At 36.8% G+C, this 22,220-nt stretch overlaps 1 protein-coding gene across 2 annotated transcripts in view; it reads right to left on the reverse strand.

The window, feature by feature from the left end:
• LOC140776186 (uncharacterized) overlaps window positions 1–22,220 on the reverse strand; it is a 35,520-nt gene extending 13,300 nt beyond the window's left edge. The window contains exons 1-6 of one of the 2 annotated variants that reach the window (XM_073119805.1): window positions 22,103–22,220; window positions 21,863–21,975; window positions 15,060–15,135; window positions 14,835–14,977; window positions 12,711–12,797; window positions 8,752–8,835 (exon numbers count right to left, since the gene is read on the reverse strand). In XM_073119805.1, coding sequence (XP_072975906.1) covers window positions 8,752–8,835; window positions 12,711–12,797; window positions 14,835–14,977; window positions 15,060–15,135; window positions 21,863–21,975; window positions 22,103–22,120 — 521 coding nt within the window. In that variant the 5' untranslated portion in view covers window positions 22,121–22,220. Of the gene's footprint in view, window positions 1–2,245; window positions 2,304–8,751; window positions 8,836–12,710; window positions 12,798–14,834; window positions 14,978–15,059; window positions 15,136–21,862; window positions 21,976–22,102 lie in introns of those variants that run through there. The other variant, XM_073119806.1, reaches the window with a different exon arrangement.

Consider the following 22,220-nt stretch of genomic DNA (forward strand, 5'->3'; position numbering starts at 1 on the left):
CAATGATGAGACAAGATCTTTCATGCATCATGCTTTCCTTAAATGTGAACTTACCCATTCTGAATGTACTAGCAAATATTATAAGTAGAATTTGTAATTGTATAATATGGAAGGTACTTCATATTTGTCTCAACCAAGGATCTCTGTACCAACAAAAGTTTTAGCTGTTAACTAGGACAGTACATGTATCTCTTCTTGTGGATTTCTTCTTCGCACATCCATCTGATCTCAATCAGCTCCTGATGTGGAAGTTTTCCAATCTCAATCAGTTCTACATGAGCAGTTGACCGGAATAATGTCTTGGGCCTGATCTGCCTTTAATGCTAATGCTTCTCCAAGATGTAACACCTAGAAAAAAAAAATTGCCACACTCAGCGGCGCGTGCTTTACCCTAGCTAACACCCTCCCCTAATTTTTTTTTTAATTTCCTAGACATCACTATTCATCTTCTCCACTCCACCTTAACTCCCTCTCTCTACTTCTTTAATGCTGCCGACGCTGGAGCCGACGAAGCCCTGGCAACAGAGCTGGACCAAGCATCAGAGCCCCCAAAGCCACCCTTAGGTTAGCTCTTAACTCTCTCTAGTACTCATTTCTTTTTATTTCAATTACTATCACTCTCCACTTCACCCTCACCGGAGGAGCCTGTCGGCCAGTGACTTCGAGTCCCTTCCGATTGGATCGGGAGCCCCAATTATTGATGTAGAAAAGGTGGATGCTCGAGCACCTTAATGAGCTTCGAGCTCTTCTGTCCAAGGGGACCCCGGCCGATAGATAGGTTGCTCCCACTCCTTCCATTGTTGGAATGGTTTTCAAAAAACCTCTCCACTGTGGGCTCAAGCTTGTCCTCCCTCCATTGCCGTCGAGCTCGAGTTCCTCCTCTTTTCCTTTTTTTTTTCCTTCTTTCCTTTCTTTCCGATCGCAACCACTCCTGGGTGATGCATGTCTATCGCAAGTGACCACAAAGCCCCCTCACTTCTGCTAGATTGGGCCCGAGCCCAATCCAACACTACCTTGGGCTTAGCAGTAGGCTGAGCTAGGCCTAAAGCCCAGCTAAGGTGTCACGACCCAAAATAGGAATCATGACCGGCCATGCATCTCAATATGCTTGAGATGCACGAAGCCTTAATAATACTCTCTATGTATACGATGACAAGATAAATAAATAAAATGAGAATGTGCTTTATTAAAATTTTATTTCTAAATGCAATTAAAATAAAAACAAGGTTAAAGTTTTTGAGTCTCTAAACTAAACTAAAATAAAATAAAATCTTCTAATCTAAAGCACAAAATCTAAAAGAGCGGAAAGGTAAATAGGTGAATCCTAAGTGGAGGTGAAATCCGGGTACATCACGCTCAGTCGCCCCGCTGACTATTATCTGAAATAAATAAACAAATACAAAAACAATAGAACTCGTGAGCCAACAACTATAGCTCAGTGAGTGGAATCCACTCGAACCAAATAAATTTTAAAACATATTAATGCTGAATAAATTAAACTAAAAGCAACAATATCCATCATAATATGCAATAGGCATGCTCTCTACATAATAACAATGATAACAATAGAGAAATGTCACAACTTGTAACCTTGCACGTTTTCAACATATTAATATCTTTTTGATATTTATACTGTCATATGTCTCAATGGGTCTAAACCCTGTGGATCCACATCAACTAGAAGTCACCTCGAGATGACGCTCGGAACTTTTCTTCATAGCTGATCCGGTTAGGGTCATCAGAGGGTATCACCCTGTGATCAACACACTCTGTCTTTTCCTCTAACCGTTGAGAGAAGTTAGAATCACCTAGGAAATTTTCTCATTTTTCCTAGGACTGTTCCCTAACCCCGCCAGAGTCACCTAAGAAAGTCATCGCAGTGATCTAATTTAGGACTTTCCCCTGAATTTCCAGATAAACTTGAGTCACCACGGAAAATCGCAGACGATTTATACCGGGACTGTTATCTAAGTCATATCAATACTAGTCTCATTTTTCTTTTCAAAATTCTCAATATTAGCACGAAGTATAGTGATGCAATGAATATAATAATTAAATGCACACAGAAAATAAAACAATTAAATTTTCGCACGTACGGATGAAATAAATAGACTTGCACACAGAAATTGCAACAATTTAATTTTTACACATGAGGGTGAAATAAATAATTTGCACACAGAAAATTTACATGGTCTGACAAAAATACGAAATACAATAAAATAAACACGTGAGTGAACCCACTCACCTGAGTCTAGGCAAGACAACCAAAATCTCAAATCTCTAGCCCACGTACTAAAAATCACCACCTTAAATAATAAATAACAATAACATTTTTAATCAAAACAATTATTAAAAATGTTTATACAATTTAACCTAAGAATAATTAATTTGGGCTAAAATAAGCCCAAATCAATTGAGCTGGGCTGCAGTTGGCCCGCAGCCCACCCAATTAATTCGTAAATGGATTGGGCCAAGGCCCAATCCAATTAGATAATGGAACCGGGTCGGGTTCCTTGGATTCAGATCCAACCCGACCCGAATCCATCACTAAAAGGGAGAAGATCAGACTCGGGCAACCCGAGTCTGTCTTCCCCAAACCGAAGAGAGAGAGAGAGAGAGAAAAAGAGAGGAAAAGAGAGAGAAAGAAGAGAAAGAGGAAGACGCCGGCGACCGCCACGGCGAAGGTTCGCCGGCTGCATCCCTAGCTTCTCAACACCCATACGATGTCGCCGTCCTCGCGAGGTGGAGAACCCGCGAACGGTGGTCGATCCCATGACCAACGGCGACCGGAGCCACGAGGGCTCCAACGGTGACTGCCCACGGCACGAGGCCAACGGCAAGGCGCTTCCAGAGATAGCGGCTGCGACTCGAAGCCGCCGGCCGGCCAGATTTGCCGACGAGGCCGAAAACCCCCAAATTAGGTATTTTCACTAAACCCCATTATTCTTAAATTAACTTTGAGGGGTTAGAGAGGGCTTACGGGGGAGTCGCGTGGTGGTCTCCACTGGCTCCGACGACGCTCCGGCAGGCCGATTCCACGGCGTGACTCCGTCGGTGAAGGAGGAAGAAAAGAGAAAGGAGAGGGCTGAGATTATTAAGCATTAAGCAGAGAGAGAGAGAGATTAGGGTTTAATTTATAGATTAGATGGTTGCACGTGCATAGCACGTGCACCCTCCTTTCTCATCCCAAATCTTTTTTTCTTTTTTTCTTTTCTTTTTTTTTTTTTTTGATTCTGACATAAGGCCCGTAGATGATGTTTGGCCCGGTAAACCACATTTTTTTCTCCATACTTTTGTCGTATTAATTAGCCTAGCCATTTTTCTAAGAATTAATTCTTATTATGTAAATAGTATAATTTTTAGGACAATATGGAACTTGATCATAGGAAACCCTTGACTCATATGACGGAGCTAAATTTAAATTCTATCTCAGATAACTCTTTTTGAATAATATTAAGTGATATGGTGAACACGACAGAATTAATGTAGAGACCGAATCTATCCGTCTAGACCTAGGAGCTAAACCTAAACTATATAATAAAACAATTATTTCATTAATTTGCTAATCTTACATATTGCTTTACTTGCATAAATTACTAGACACGATACTATGCAAGGAGGATCTCGGAATTCAGGGGGAGCCGACTAGTTGAGGAGAACTAAAGTATTGTGATTACCTCTAGGCAAGTAGATTTTACATGAGTCTAGAACAATGCAATTGCTTGATAGTATACTCTTCTTGATGCTATAATATGATACTACTAGTGTATGCATTTAGTGTAACAAATATATATCTTTGTATAAAACACTCTTGTAATATTCGTGATGAATGTGGAGATCATGATGACTAAGACATATCTTAAATATTAATAGACACTACACCACTTGCACTTGTCCTTAGCTAGTTGAGTTCTGACCAAGCAATGCCCTCCAGTCACTCAGCTCAAGGTTAAGGTGGAGTGTATCGGGTAGTGCTTATACTATTAGCGGCATATGCCTAAATGGAATTCAGGTAATTACGCTGCCTTATTAGAACTTAATTATAATGATAGTAGTAAAACTATATTATTTCAGAGTTAGAGGAAGCGGACGCGGGTAGCAAGGAATAGTCATCGTTATTTCACATTAGAGTTTATATACTTGTTAATTGCATTTGGTCCCTGCGAGGGTATTATGATTTAAAATGTATATGGACATGTTGAAGGCTTGTTGTAGCTTGTAGAATTTATATCTGGACTTATATTTTTGCTTGGGAATATTTATGGTATAGAACATTTATTTTGTGTACCTTGTAAAAACATGTTACTAACAGGTCACGTGATGCACCACGTGGGGGATTCACTCGCGTGGTAAATACGTGTATTTGAACGTTTGTATGTTTCAACTTGGTATCAGAGCTTAGGTTCACCATAAATCTAGCAAATCTTCCTTGATACTGTCCATATGCACAGGTAAAGAAAGACTAAAAACTAAGAATAAACGGACAAAAGGGACATGTATAGTATCTAATATACTTATGAATTAAGAACTAAATTGCTTTGAACTTAATAAGAATGCTGCCTAAACATGCTCGATCTATGCGTGCGACTGTTCGTATACGGGCCTCAGCATCCGTTGATGAACCAGCTACTGATACTATAGCCAGCATCGAGGCCTTTAGGCAACTTGTCAGACAGCAGGAGAGGCTTATTGAAGAATTGGTTCGAGAACACATGACAGTAGTGGCTGGGATGCACACACTGAGGGAGTCGTCTGAGCATGTTGCTCCAACCGAGCAGGTTAGAGAGGGATCCGCATGGTCGTTAAACCATTTCATACAGTTCAACCCTCCAGTGTTCAGTGGCATGACCGACCCTATGGAGGCGAATAGGTGGATAGTGGATGTAAAAAAGATCTCGACTGCTTTCGAGTGCCCAGAAAACCGTTAGATGACATTTGCCACTTTTCTTTTCGTAGAAAGGTGGAAGAGTGGTGGAAGGCCACCGAGTGTATGATGCTGGATTGTCTTGCAGGAGAGTACATTATTTGGCATGCACTTTCAGACGCTTTTGATTAGAAATATTTCCTGCATCCCTACGCTTTGAGCTAACAAGGGGATTTAACCAGCTGAAACAGAAAAATTTGACAGCGGAATAATATGAGGACACGTTTAACGTCTTGTCCTATTTTTGCCCTAGAGTTGTACCTGATGATTCTGCTAGGGCTATCCAGTTCAAGATCAGTTTTTTGATTGAGATTCGTAACTAGGTGAATATGGTGAAGAACTTAACTTATGTAGAATTGATGGAGAATGCGAGAATAATTGAGAGGGATTTACTGAAAGAGTGCTCGCAGCGTCAGGAGCGCGTAGCTGGACGTTCTGGTCGTTTTAATAGGCATTCGCGCGGAAGTCATTCTAGTGGGGCCTTTCTGCAACCGAGATTTCATTCCTATGCTGGTGGTGCAGGCTCTAATGTGACTCCGAGTAAATCCCATCCTCAGAGTTCAGACGGGCCTGGTGAGGCTCGACCTTTTGTTGGTGGTGGGAGGTCAGTAGCGATTTTGAGCAGCGGTAGCACTGGTGGATTTGTACGATCGTCTGTACCAGAAGGTAGGATTTATTATGTTTGTGGCAAGAAGGGTCATATATTTCACAATTACTCTGATACTCGCAATACCAGTTTTTAGTGTGGAGAGGCTGGACATGCTCGCACGCAGTGTCCCCTTTTAGTCGGGGTGCCAGTCACTCCTACCACACCATCTATGTCTAGAGCATCGAGAGCTAGTACTGTTGTGAGTAGGGGTCGTAGTGGCACGCGATCGGAGCCTCCTAGTAGAGGGTGGGGTGGACGTACCGGTCGAGTTTTTGCCATGACCGTGTAGTATGCTGAGGCGTCCAATGAGGTGGCCACAGATAATAGAGTAAATCAATTATGTTTTTTAAGTTTTATGTATGTTCTTATTATACATAATATTATACCCTCCTTAACCTAAAACTTGCATGATGAAAAAATTCATTTTATTTATTTTAGTTAAAACTTATATACGCAATGTCAAGTACTATGACCTTATTTGCATACACAGCTAAGATCTTATTTGACTTCGAGGCTACCCATCTTTTATTTCCACATCCTATGCGGATGTAGTGCTGGAACCTCTTGTTGAGCATTTGATCATAGCCACCCCAGTTAGTGATCTTTTGAAAATTCGCCAAGTTTATCGACCTTGCACCCTTACCTTTGGCAAGTGAGATTTTAGGGTGGACCTCCTACCCCTTGAGATGCATGATTTTGATTTAATTTTAAGGATGAACTAATTAGTCGCTTACCATGCTAGTATTAACTACTACAGCAAGAAAATTATTTTACAACTTAATGATGGTATGGATTGTCAATTGTATAAGGATCGATGGGTAGACCACTCACATAAGGATTGTATAAGGATAGACTCATATAAAATCTACTCAGCTGGAGGTAATCACAATACTTTAGGTTATTCTAATATTTAATTGAATACTTGTATAATGAGTAATAATTGTATTTCATGTGACATAAAGTTGATATTAAAGTTGAATATTGAAATTGTATTGCAAATATGTGATATTTTCATATCAAATGATCAAAATACCCTTGATTGGATTTAATGTACTAGTAATATTTAAATATATCTATATTTATGGTCATATTTATTAATAAAAGTGCATACCATATTCTCCATATACCCACATTATATGATTACAAAAGAAAATCTTCCCCGCATTACCTCAATACAGTAGGAAAAAATAAATAAAAAATTCCCTGCATCAATGCATAAAATATTCACGCATAGCCTCAGAAACATCCCTGCACTATCACAACATCCCCACACCTTACTACCTACACGAAAAAGTTACCTTTTCCCCTTTAAAAAAAAGTAAATTTGAGATTCCCTTATCACCAAACCCTACTTGTCGGCATTACCCAATTTCCCATATCACTTACACAACAACTTCGTGACCAACCTTGAACCATCATCTAGGTCCCCATCATTTGCGCTATTTTAAACTTGTGTAGCATCTAGTTCGTATGCTAACCTCGTATTTGGTTATTTCTTTCTATAGTTTTTTACTCACTCTGAGTTGAATCTACGAAAAAAAGACATTTTACATTATGTGATTGTTATTAAATGCGGGAGCACGAGTATAACCCCATACTGAGGGGTTATTTTCCCACATTGCAGAGTCATAGTGTAGGATTATAAATAGCATTGCATAGTTATTTATCTACACTGCGATAAGAAGTCTATATTTTCTTACACAGTATTTATTCACAAATTTAACATAACTAGAATGGTACAATATAAACATACCACTTTTGCATCAATTAAAATCAATACGTATTTTACCTACCTAGGTAAACTTGATGTTTTCTTGTCACTTCATCCATCAATGCCATTGAGCATTCGGAAGGTAAGATCTTGGCCAAGTTTTTCGGGAGTCAAGCAAATGTATTGGCACGGCAAATATTTATAAACTGGTCACGATCACGGTAGTTGCAAAGACAATATTGAGAACCGTAATGTATCAGCCATCTCCGAGCACAATAATTTCAAACACCTTTTTTTATCACGTGACGGTTAAGATCTGAAAAACAATGAGGGCAATTTCGAGAACTAGACTACAATGGTCGTCAATAGTGCAGATGGTCAGATATAGCTCTCAACGATGATTCGAGGTTGTTGTGCGGGTGATGCGGACAAGTAGGGTTCGATAATCCGAAAATGTCAAATTTCCTTTTTACTGAGGGGAAAGGGTAATTTTTTATGCGGGGGCTAAGGTGCGTGGGGATATTGTGGTAGTGTTGAGATGTTTCTGAGGGTATGTGCTGATAACTTCATGAGCTGATGCGAAGAATTTTCCTATTAATTTTTTCTGACTATACAAGATAATGCAGAGATCTTAGGTATTACGAGAAATATTTTCTATTTGTAACAAGTGAACCGAACCCAAATATAGAGCATAAACCAGATATCTCTCATGTGTGAGCATAATTAGTCAGTTTATAGCAACCCCTCATCTTTCCATTATGCGGCACATCTTTAGATTCTTCGATCTGTGCGAGAACCATCACTTGCTTTCTTTTAATGACTGCACATTCTTCTCTTATCTTCATGCTTTTCCTCATACATACTAGACCAAAGATCCTGCCACTCATTCTACCACTAAGTTTTGTTTGTTTCTTAGTGACTCATCTCCTAGCGAGAGAAAAGCAAAACTTCATCTATCTTTCTAGTACTAAAGCAGAGTATAAAGCAATGTCTACTACTACTAAGGAGATTATTCATCTTCATTGTCTATTGGATGATATGGGTGTCAACTCTAACACCTATGCCTCTTTATTTTGCTAAGAGAAGTGATATACAGATTGCAAGCAGCATTTTATAACTTGACCAAGTATATCAAAGTGGACACTCATTTTGTTCGGTATAAATTTTTAGCTAGCATTATCAGTCTTCCTCACATATCTTTTACTAAGCAGCCACATAAAAGAAAAAAGAAATCAAACTTTTGTGTTTACGACCAATATTTGGCTGATACGACCGATACTGGACTGATACAGCTGACACTGGGCCAAAATCAAGTAAAATTTGATTTCAGTCCCAGTTTCACATTGCTATCAGTTGATATCAGGTGTTGTGAGTGTGGGTGTAGGTGTGGTGTGGGTCCCTGGGTGGGTGGCTGGGTGTGTATGTATATAATCTTTAATAACAGAATGAGAGAATGGGTAGGCATACTTTTCTGTAGCTGTGGCAGTTAAAGCAATAAAAGGCACATCCCTAAGAACATTGCGTAATAAATGCAGCTGCTTGTATTCCTTCCTGCATAAAGCATGAAAAGATACAGTAATGTACTAAGTTCCCAAACATATAATGAGTATTTAGGCGTTATACTTGTAATTAGGAAACCAAACATAGAATAACTTTTGTAAGAGAAAGCAATGATGTCACCTGCTACCCAAGCATGATGATATTGATTCATTTTATTTTGTCCATAATTAGAAGATTCAAAGTAGATCAGCAAAACTATAAGATCCTTATAGAGCTTTCTTTAGTACAATTTCCTAGTAATGGAACTTCTGTAGAAGGGCCATCTTGGCTAAATTACATTTTTCACCCATTCAACTGAATATGACAGTACTTTCCCAAAGAGTGAAGAATAAAAATGCTACCTTGAACCATTTGACACTAAAAATTTGCACCCACCTATTAGTCTGTCATGAGAGACTTTTGACAGAACCTGCTGACAAGGAAACTAACAGTATGCACTATCATATTACACCATTAGTGCAGGTTGTTAAGTTTTATATATTAAGGGACCACTTATCTGCTTTTATTCTTCAGGGTTTATTTGTGTGTTACTGGGTCATATTCCAGGGAGTATCTTCAGAAATAATGAGTATTTTCACAAACAGAAAGATAATATGCAGAACAGGCAACCAAGATTGTCTAACGACATTCTAATAAATTTTTCAACCAAGACAATAGTACCACATTATTACTAATCTGGATTTCATTGCTCAGATAATCTAAAAGCATGATTTCCATAAGTCAATGCATAATTTTTTGTCATTGTTGATTGCTTCTCCAAGATGGCACACTTCATTGCTTGCAAAAAGTCTATGGATGCTTCTTATAATGCTAATCATTACTTAAATGAATTAAGCATCATGGTGTTCCAAAAATCTATTATTTCTGATTAAGGATACCAAATTCCTCGATCACTTTTGGCGAAGTTTATGGAAAAGAATCAGCACTAGCTTGCTTTGTAATAGTGCTTACCACTCTCAAAGAGATGACAAACTGAGGTCCTGAATCAAACCTTGGGAAATGTGCTACAATAAGGCCTAAGCAATGGACAAAGAAAGTCCTCAAGCCAAGTTTGCTTGAAGATAACTATGTGATCACAACACACAATAAAAGATAATAATCATAATATTGTTTAAGAATGCAGGACACATGAAGATTAGTTATGTTGTAAGAAAGGAAATGGCATAATTGAGCCCAAGGAATGCAGGTCCAAGAAGATGAAGACAACAACAAATTTATAGGATAGTATATCAGTGAACTAGAACTACTAAGTCATAACTATGGATCATTTTGTCATCATTACCATTATATAAAAAAATTATGAATTAATCTAAACCTGAAACTTGTGCATCTTATGTGAAATGATTACCCTTCTTTAGGCAATTATTTAAAATATCTTATGTCTCCCTTCCAAATATATGTAAAATACAGTCATGAAACTGAAATTTAAGACAACCAACTTTCTTCTGGGAGATTTAAAACTTAAAACTTTAAGGATAGGGGAAAGTCATAATATCAATACAGTGATTTGCAAAACCTCAATCCAACTTAATAGCCCTAGTCTGAGAAACACTGGCAAGTCAAATACACATGGAAACCTTCATATATTTTGGCAGTTTGACTATTCTCTGATAAAATAATTCAAGTACTTCTTGGAACCTTGAATTGTACAAAAGACTTAAACATCCATAGTTGGATAACAGTTAACAAGAAAGTACCAAAATAATGATAGCATAATTCCGAATTTTGGTACATTATAAATCTTTAACCTTCAGCCGACTATAAGATATTAAGATTTAACAGAGAAACTTAGTGATCATACTGATACCTTTAGCTCTTTCTTACATAAAAGGACATATTGATGTAGAAATGTAGCTTGATCACAAATTGATACTATGGTACTAATTTAAGTAGGACTGGTCCGTTTAATCTTAGGTTTCAGGTTTTAGTTATACGCAAGGTAGGCTTAGAGAGAGAGAGAGGCATCTAGGCCTCGTTCACATTAAGAATAGAGGTGAAATAGGAATAATAAATAGAAATTGTTATTACTAAAATGAGGAATTTATTCTAGGAATAACTATTTCTATATTTACTTGTATTTTGGAAAGTGTGCAATAATTATATTTGATATGATATAAAGTAAAAGTAAAGAAGAAAAATTACTAAGATACCCTTCAATTTGTTTTAAAGTAGATTGATGGAATAGATGGTAAATAAATTAATATATTTTATGTATATAGTGCTTAGGAGTTACTTATGCAATGCTAGGCTATGGTATCAATATTAAGCTAAGGCATTATGTATGCAATATAAAAAGAAAAATACATAATGCAATGCAATGCAATGCTAGAAAGATAAATATACAATACAATACTTGGATATAGAAATGCAATACTTGAAAAATAGGTGTACAATGTTTGAGAAGTAGATATGCAATGCTAATACAAATTTATTATTATAATTTGAATATATTTTAATTTTATAAAATATTGGTTTATTAATATTTGTCTTTTTTTACATTAATTCTTACATATTTTATAGTCAAATAATATATTTTATAATTTCAAATATGTTAAATATTATTATATTATATAATATTTTAAATATTATTATATTTTATTATTTTAAATATTATTATATTTAATTATTTTAAATATTATTTTATTTTATTAGTTGAGATTTTATTTTATTTTATTATTTTAAATATTATTTTATTTTATAGTCGAGAATAATATAATTTTATTTTACATGGAACATATCTCTTTTAAAATATCTTTGCAAAAATGATATTACTAACATTAAAATATTTACTCTTTCATACATATTATTTTAGCTTAAACATGAGATTATTAATAATATTATATTAATTTTTTCCCTAATTTCTTATTTTATTATTTAAAGAAAGAAAGATCAAATTAGGTTAATACATAGTTAAATAGTAATATATTATTTTACCTATGAGGAAATATTTAATTCGATAAACATTTGTTTATTAATACTATATTGTTGATGTTATTAGTACATATAGATATTATTTTATAAATAAGATAGTAAAAAAAAAACTATATCAAATTAAATACATATTAATAAGAATTTTATTAATATCTATATTATAAAAATATTTAATAATAATACTATTTAAAATGTGCTTATTTTTATGGAATATTAAATTATTAATATTTATGCTATTTAATTTGGATTTTATTTACTTAGTGTAAAATAAAAAATATGATAAGATGAGAGAGAGGAGAGAGAGTAGAGAGAAATGATAAATTATGATAAAATGTTTGGGAAAGAGGAGAGAGAAGTAATGAATTATGATAAGATATTTGAGAGAGATAAATTATAATAAGATATTTAAAAAAAGCTATAGTCAAATCAAGGATAAATTAGTAATTAGGTTAGTGTGTGGTATAAGATGTAATTTTGATAGTGTTGATATTCTAGAACATGATTATTTTAATATTTAGCAATTATTCTATAATAAGAAATTATATTCTGAAACAAGGACTTTAATTAATTCTAAAGTGAACAGAGGCCTAATGTTTCTCTGCTTATAAACAAAAGTAAAGCATTTGATAGGACATTTTACCATATCGAACTCATGAATAGGTCTGGCAAAATGGTTACTGAAAAATAAATAGCTTAATCTATATGTTCCTAGTTTCTACTTATACTAAGATTAGAGTGTGCAAATGAATTCGACTTCCATCCATATCACCAAAGAACGATAAGTGGTTCCAAATCATTTATCATAACAAATGCTCATTCATAAATTGTACCATCAACTAGTGTTCAATAATAGGAATGAACTGGCTAATAAACAAGATAAGTTAGACAAAAATTCTCATATTAAAGGTACCAAGGACCCCAAAACAAAAGAAAACCTGAAATCATGACCCCACTCTGATATGCAATGTGCTTCATCAACAGCCAATAAACATATACCTATGTTCAGTAAGTTAGCCCAGAACCTAAGATAGAATGAAAGGTTAATTGCATTAAAAATATGTAATACAAAAAAGCATAATAATGTGCAATAGAAACTTGGCACAAAAACAGTTATTCTACTACAGTGCCGCAAATCTGCAAGCTTAAATCAATAGGATGCTAAAAGAATTCACAAGAAAAGCTTTAGATTATATAATCCAAGGATGGTCATGTTAGGGACATGGGGAGTGCTGATACTCATGGTAGATGCCCCAATACAGAGCACCTTTTGGAGTCCACACACCTAGGATTGCAACAGCAGCATAATAGGAACATGCTCCCCATCTCGACCAGCTTGGTAGCCCGAGACATAATATATTCATTCTCCAGTAAAATAAATGGCATTTCTTCGTTATCTACGAGACAGGTGAAAAAGTGTCCTCAATACAATAAAGTCATTAATCCCAACAATTTGGGTTTGAGCATATGAAACATTTTGTGGCATTAATCTCTATTTAATGTGAGCAATGAAAGAAATAATTGGCTAAGCTATTCCTTCCAAAAATATAAACCCTAAGGAGTGTAAGTTGGGAAGTTTCAGAAAAACTGAAAACATACTTTGTGAACTTGATGTAAACCGTGTAAATATATACCACTAGATAATATTTGGTATGGAGCGAGAGCAAAGGGCTCCATACCTTGTTAAGCTAAAAAAATGTATTAATTATAAAATGGTGTTAAATAATTAAGATAGAAGCTCTTTCTCTAATACTAAATTTGAGGTTCAAAAATCCTATAATTTGTCCAAGGGTGCTTCAGGCATTATTTGTTTAGAAAATTGTAACTAAATGGGCCATTCTAGGTGTTGGAAAGAAACATCGAGATCAGATTTTGTTACTGTTGTAATTGATTTGGTTAATCCGTTATTATCTTTTTGTTATTTACCTTCCTTGTAGATAACAATTCTATTCTAATCTGTTGAATAGATAAGCTTAATTGTAGGAGAGGTTGTTGTAATCTCCTCCTATTTATGTGCTCGATTTACTTAATGAAACAATATCCAATCTTCTCATTCTATTTAATTTCTCCCTTTTATAGGAACTTAAGCAAGATCACATTTTGACAGAAACTATCAATCAAATACATGATTTCCTGAAAATCTTGACTAGAAATCATCTTACGTAATAAAACATTCATTACAAATTTAGAAGACAATGTAGATAAAGACGTAGCTTTTAGGAATCAATAGTGCATATAAACATGTCAACTCGAAATGGATTAACGGAATTCAGAGGTTTGCCGCCATTCACATTATCGGCATAGCAAAGATTTTTAAGTAAAGCAACTAACTCTAATAAAGTTAGTAAGTATTGTTCTCTATAACCAAGGAGGTCATGGGATGGACTCTAACCCAAACAATTCTTGTGGAGAAATTTGATGTGACTCAACAGCTCGACTCAATTGATGGTTCGATCATATGGTTGGCTTAGAGGAACAGCTCGCAGCACTACGGTTTGAAACAAAGCTTAGTGACATTTAGTTTGGAGCAATTGTTCTACGACACACATGGCTTGGAGCCTAAACTAAACAACTTACTATATTAGTTAAAATTTAGTGGAGCCTAAGCGCCTCTATATATAGGGAGGGTTTGCCCTTTGTGCATTTCATATCTAGTTTTCGAGCTCATGAATGATAAAAAATAAAAAGATTTCCGAACAAGCATCATGCTGGGTTTATGCTACTGATCCTACTGGCACGGCATAATGTTTGTACATGCACAACATTTAAGAGTGTCTAGAGCCTAACATATAGATCCCTTTCCACATGTTTGGGTTGGTTGGCATGGTCTACAATTCTAGATTGACACTGCATAGTTGCGTGCACATTAATTCATGATTTAGTTAACTTAAACTTTATCTAACAGTACTTTTGCACATCTTGTATGCATGCCTCAGTCCTCACAAAGTTACTACTTGTTGATAACTGATAAGGTAAGTATTGGTTCAAAGAAACTATACAAAACCATTCAGAATATATGAAAATCTGCCTTGTTTGTTTCAAGTGAACACAGAATTTTTCACCTGGGAGGAAGAAAACTGGCCTTCTCCGGAGTCACGTATAGAATATCAAAGCTACCCTTTTCAGCATCAGAGTAAGCAGACTGACTAGTTTGAGTACTTGCAAGGTATTCAGCTTTAATACCCCTTTGTTTTAAACTCATAACCTATTTAAGCAGATAACATAAGTTAAAGAGAGAGAGAGACAGCGAAGAAGGAGAAGAAGAGATTTAAATGCTATCAACCTACCTGATCTTGCATCAAGGATATTAGAGGGCTTATTACAACAGCAGTCCTTCCCGTAATCAATGGAGGTATCTGATAACTGTGAGAAATAACAAATGAACTAATAATAAATCTCTAGAAGCCTCTAGAAATTATCAGATAAAGAAATCATGGCATTGGCAAGATAAAATGAGAAAACATATAATGTTTGCACATGCAAAAGATGGATGGCTTCACCACCAAGTCAATGTTGAGAAATATCTCATTGGTTTGTCTTAATTTCATGATGCACACCTAAAATCCCTACAAAAAAATAAAATCATAAGCATTTGCATCACATATATGACTTCTTACACAGCAGCAAGAAGTTTTTACATGTCCACCATCAAATTCCTATCTAATGAAAAGTTTCTACCTTCAATAAACACATTCAAGGTGGCGAGCATTAAAACTATGTAATTTAGCAAACATAAAACTAATGAGTGGTGATTTATAAAAGAGTTTATGAATGATAATTGTCCGTGTATATTATCATCACCAATGCTCTATAAATAGAGCTGAGAAAAGATTACAAGATAATTAGTTAGAACAAATCTGTAGATATTTAGGAATGTGAGTTGTATAAATTTGGGAGAATATTCAGGATTTTGTTATGTAGGTTGGAGATGATAGATGACTTGATCTATTATTCCCTCTCAAGTGATTGGGCTGGTACAAACAGTTAACTTGTGCCGCAGAAATTGCAACCGTAGTCGACTTAAGCCCTTGGTAAAATATTAAGGGTTTGATCATTGGTAGGATATACCATGCAACAAGTGATTTGCGTGCCACTCGTTCGCATATGAAGTGGTGGTCGACTTCAATGTGTTTGTTCCGACCATGAATGCTGGATTTGTCGACATGTAGATAGTGGAAATGTTGTCACAGTATAGTATAGGATCCTTGGAAAGATATACATTGAGATCACGAAGTAAGGATTGGATTCAAATTAATTCGGCACATGCATTAGTGAGACCTTTATATTCTGCTTCGAAACTCGATCAAGACACCGTGGTTGCTTCTTAGCACTCCATGAAATAAAATTGGAACTAAAGTAGGTCCGAACAACCAGCCCCATCTGAGTCAGTGTATACTGCTAATGAGGGAGAGCAGGGCCAAAGGAGAATGTCATAAGAAATAGTGTTCTTCAAATACCTTAGAATACGCTTGACAGCTACTAAATGAGTAGTACGTGGTGCATGAAGAAACTGGCAAACTTGTTGCACATCGTGCGAGATATCTAAACATGTGAGTATCAAATACTATAAAGCACTAACCATGTTGTGATATTGAGAGACGCCAACTAAGATCTCTCAATCCTGACACATGAGAGTTTGCCACCAAAGGATGTAGGAGTATAGATTGGTTTAACTCCTAATTTAAAATATTGTAAGAGATCAGCAATATACTTGCTTTAGGATAAATGCAAGCCATGAGTGCCTATGCGAGTTTCAATCCTAAGGAAAAAGTGCAGCCCACCAAGATATTTCATGGCAAAGTGACATCCAGGGTAGCTAAGCAATTGGTTAATAATAGTAGATGATGAGCTAGTGAGGATGATGTCGACAATGTAGATGAGTAAAAGAAGAGTGTCATGAGAGCTGTGATAAGTGAATAAGGAGACGTCAGCATTTGGTCGGATGAAATCAAAGTCCAACAAAAGGAACTAAGTCATTGGTACCAAGCTCGGGGAGCTTGCTTAAGACCATAAAGTAACTCGTGTAATCGACAAACATGGCTGGGATAGTGTGGATTGACGAAAACTTGCAATTGTTGCATATAAACTTCCTCCCGGAGAACACCATGCAGGAAGGCATTTTGAACATCAAGTTGGCGAATTGGCTAGTAGTTAGAAAGAGCAATAGACAAAACAATCCAGATTGTAGCAGGTTTGACAATGGGACTGAAGGTGTAGCCATAGTCACGACTAACTTGTTGTGTAAAGTCTTTAGCGACTAAGCAAGCTTTGAAGTGCCCAATAGAACCATCCTGTCTGCACTTGATGCAATAAACCCACTTATTGCCATTAATACTTCAGTTGACCAAGGTAGGAACAAGTGTCCAAGTTTTATTTTTAATGAGAGCATTAAACTCCTCTGTCATTGCTGCACGCCATTGCGGGTCTTTAATAGCGGAACTATAACAAGTGGGCTCTGCCGAGGTACCATCGCTAAGGAACACAAGGGATAGTGGGTGTTTAGTTACAAGGAAAGACTATGGCTTAAAGGTGCCAACCATGCCACGATTGATCATGCAGAGTTGGCCATTCTGGATGAAGGTGAAAAGGAGACGTCCAGTGAGAGAGATGATACAGGTAAGAGTGTATTACTTGGTTCATGTCGTGAGGAAGGTATAGGCAATGGGGAAGATACATGAAGACTAAAAGATTGGGATTCGACGTGTGAAATGGGAGATGACAGTGCAACAAATGGGAAGATAATATTATAGTAAAGTTTAGTTGGAATATGTAAGCAAATGTAGCCTTTGTGACTTGTAGAATAGCCCAAGAATACACATGGCAAAGATCTAAATTGCAACTTGTGTTGAGTAAAAGGACGTAAAAAATGGGTAACAGGTGCAACCATATACCTTTGAGAGAACTGTAGCTAGGTAGACAGCCAATGAGTTTCTAGAGTGGCGAGACATAATAAAGAGACTTGGTGGGAAGCCAATTGATAAGGTAAATGACTGTAGCACAAGGTAACACCCCAAAAAAAAAATTTTGAGTGCGAGGCACGTACCCACCCTCACTTCCCCCTCCCCTTGGCCTGTTTTACAAAGGGATGCCTTTGTCAAGCCAAGGAAAGAGGAGTGCTAGGCTTGGCCAGCCCGAGCCCTTGGCCCAACCCGATAAGCTCTGCCATGGGGCCGATTTAACCCCACTGCTCGTCAGGCAGGACTTTTTGGGCTTCGTCTCACTCATTCTTGGGGCTGGGCAGAGATTGAACCGGATTTTTCTTTCCTCCTTATCATGATCTACAGCGTTAATATTAATTGTCCCCTCTTTCTATCCCTCGTAAATTTAAAATTTTAGTGCTGACCTAGTGATCCTATCGTAGAGTACCTTGAGACCAACGCTCAGCCCGGGGTCGGCCGTGATTAAGTGGGGACTACTCATTGATAGGGATTTTTAGCGAATCTAGACAAGTGATCTATCCACTCTTGAATTATTATTTGATGTGATGAATAACAACATGAGCACTTGCTAATCCTTGCATTATAGCAAATCCGTCTAATTAACATGTTGCCTGACATGATTTGTTATTAATTTAAATATGATGTGTCACATGCTTAGATATCCTTACTTACTATCCTGTTATACTAATCTTATTTATCTTATCATGACACTTGCACACATGCACGACCTGAAAGGGGATGATTTCTATATCTCGACAGTACCCAACACATCCCTAGCCAAAGTTAGGGGCGGAGAATATTTATAGTATTATATAGTAGAGCCTACGACTGAGGTCTCAGTTTGTGAATCCCAAACAATCAGGCAACCAATTTGCTAGGCAATAGACGATTTACTATCGATCGATGAGAGTCAACCCCCTTAGAGTGTTTAAACTGGAGAATAAGGATAGGATGAAGTAGACCTAGCGATACCCAATGACGTAAGGTAAAGGAGTCTGTGAGTAACAGCTCACAAAATTACCGCACCATGGTACGATGATGTGTAGCCGCAGGATCATATCATCGTATCAATGTGCAGTACTAACTTCGGTGATGGGTCTACGACTAAAATCCTTAGTCTGCAGAGGCGGACGACTGGTTATGTTGTTCGTCGGGTTATGGGCAGGCGATTCTATTACTAGGATCTACCCTCCCTTGAGGGCTGCTATAATTGTTGAGCAAATGTGGAGGGTCGAGGGCCTGTGTTAGGAAGCATACCATGTATAAACAATGGATAAATTAACTATAATCTTGTTGAACCATGCTTGCCATTTCATGAACATGTATACTTCAATTTATGATATATATTGCTTTGCATAGTGCACTTTTCAGTATCTTATTTTGAGCCGGGTATGCTATTATTCATGATGAATAATTAGTGATAATACCACTTGCTAAGCGTTGGACTCATTTTATATTGACATTAAATGCAGATTGACTTACCCTAGCGGAATGCCTAACAACAGCTAGCTAAAATGGCGATAGACCTTTTAATTTCATGCTTTATTCTGAACTTATATTAAGGGATCTATGTCTCCTTATTGTACCCACTCTGAGCATATACTTTTGTAGAGAATACTTATCCCTTTTATTGTATTATTGGTGAATTTGTTATGGCCTGTAGGCCCGTTCTTTGCTTTCTGTTTAATTTATTTAGGTTACTTGTTTTGATGGCGTGTTGTTGAGCTCTTAAATTCCCATGTGACCCTCACGTGGCAGGGTAAGCCTCGTGAAAGCCACGTGGCGGTGTTTGGTTGTTACAAGTAAAGTCCTAATATTTAGCCAGAAGAGAGCTCGAACTCATAAGAGATAAGCCGATCTCAATAATATGGTGATAGCACCATTTTGCTAGGCTATTTTGTTTAGGCGTGTATGGACAAGATCGCATGCACAAAATTCCATGGTGATAAAAAATTTCATGAAAAGATTTATTCAAATATTCTCCACCACCATTGCACAATGCCATGATGATCAACGAATTCATGAAAAGATTTAATTCTCCACAACTATTTGCCATATTCTTGAATATGATGAACTTAGAAAAGGCATCAAATTTTCAAACTAAGAGATAATACCATATAAACTTGCTAAAAGCATCAACAAAAATGATATAGTAATGATACCCTTGAGTAGAAATAATAGGAAATGGTCCCTATATATTAGAAAATATCACTTCTATAGGACTAGAAACTAAAAAAGAACTAAGTTGAAAAGATAGCCTGCAACTTTTGCCTTGATGACAAGCTAAACATAAGTTATTTATAGTAGAATTGGCTTGAATATGAAGATAATGTTGACTAAGAACACATCTGCAAATAGGAAGAGCTGGATGTCACAAACATTCATGCCACATGTCCAAAGAAGAACGCTCACCAAGCAAGCATTGACACCATGTCCTGTATTCAAGTTTAGCTGATAAAGCCCATTTTAGTTGGTCCTTTTAGAAGAACTCGCCATGTTTGCTGCTCTTTGACAAGAAATTTGGAATGATGAAATTCAAAATAGCAATGATTATCTTTTGTAAATTGGGAGACAGAGATTAAGTTCTTTTTAATGTGAGGGACGTGTAAAACATATGGTAGATAAAATATAGAAGTGTCAGATGAGAAAGATAAAGAGCTGATGTATGATATACAAACCTGAACCATTTCCAACACGAATCTAGCCAGTGCCTCCATATCCAAAAAGATCCAAAAGAGTCTGGATATCACTAATGAGATGGTGTGTGGCACCGGAGTCAGAATAGCAATCATTATCTGGCGCAAGATCATTGGCAGCAATATTGGCTTGAGGTGTTGGATCATTAAGTTGATAATTGTGATCAAACTGATGATGGCACTGAAGAGCATAGTGTCCATATCAATTATAGATCTGGCATAGAGGACATGATTGCTGTTGATTATATTGGGTTGAGCGAACACCCGATTGTGGTTGTGGTGCACCATGTCAACGATTACCTCCACAACCGTAAGAGTTGTATCTATCATTGCCTCCACAACCTCACTGAGAGGAGATGCATGGAGAAGTGTCAATGCTGAGATTTGCCATGGACAAATTGAGATCAAATGGAATAGATTGAGTGGCAACATCAAGTCGCATCGTATAGGTGAGGAGAAGGTTGTGTAACTCATCAAGTTCCCCTCGCCGAGACTTGATTTCAATGGAAGTGACAAAAGCATCATACTTACTGCCCAATCCATGAAAAATAAAGAGCAAATCTTCCTCTGGGATGGGATTGCCAAAGGCAGCTAAAGAATTTGAAGTAGCTTTAGCATTATCCATATAATCATTAATGGATAGATTACGTTCTTCAGAGAGTGAAGTTGTGTGAGTAAACGCAACACACGTGCTCTAGATGGTGAGGAATAAAGAGTCTCTAGACGGATCCACACCTCGCGGAGGTGGCCAGACCATAAACATGGTCTAGAGCAATGGGAGATAGGGATGAGAAGTAAGCTCATAAGAGTTTGATCGTGAGTCTTCCGTAGCACAAACTCCCAATTCTCAATAAGATTTGTAGAGTCAAAAGTGGCTAGTATCTTAGCAGGTGGTGCAATAGTGGTACCATCAACATGGCCAAGTAGTCGATGACATCATAGGAATGGGAGGAACTGCAAACACCACATAAGATAGTTGGAGCGTGCTAGTTTGATGGAGACAACATGGTTGATATTTTGTGCTAGTGGAAAAGTGGAAAGTGAGATGGCTGAGGTAACACTGGTTGATGGGTTTAGGGAGGAAGATGACACATTGATATGCTCCATTTGTCGACGGATGAGCTCCGATACCATAAAAGAGTTTACAAATGATAATTGTCCGTGTATATTATCATTACCATTGCTCTATAAATAGAGCTGAAAAAATATTACAAAATAATAGTTACAACAAATCTGTAGATATTTAGGAATTTGTAACAAAGTTTGGGAGAATATTCAGGATTTTGTTATGTAGAGGTTGGAGATGATAGATGACTTGGTCTATTAATTTAATCTCGTTTATATAGCTATCAATCAAATGCAACCAAAGATACCTCTAGGGCATTGATCTCTGCCTAATCTAACCAGAAATATATCGCAGATAAGATCCGGTGCAAGAAAAAAGAATCGGATTACCAAAGAGACTTGCCGCTCCCAGTAGCCATGACGACCAAGCAATCCCTACCATCTAATACCTTCTCGATAATCTCTCTCTGATAGGGACGAAACTGGGAATACCCGAAATACCTCTGTTATCAACAAAAAAAAATCATGATCAATTAACCAAAAAAAGAGAGCACTTCTTCGATTAGGGTTTCTCCTCCTCTTCTCTTCTCTTCTCCCGATCAAAAAAGATTGAATAGTTTCGATTCTTGCCTTCAAAACCGACTCCATTTCCAATAATTCTTGCGGCGAGGAGGGCGCAAGAGGGGGAGAAGCGATGGCGATCGACGAGAGGTGGGATGGGATTTCTTGGGTTTTGGAGAAGTTGGGA

Source organism: Typha angustifolia, chromosome 14 (genome assembly GCF_048772165.1).
Source record: "Typha angustifolia cultivar Huaian chromosome 14, ASM4877216v1, whole genome shotgun sequence".
Taxonomy (NCBI): Eukaryota; Viridiplantae; Streptophyta; class Magnoliopsida; order Poales; family Typhaceae; genus Typha; species Typha angustifolia.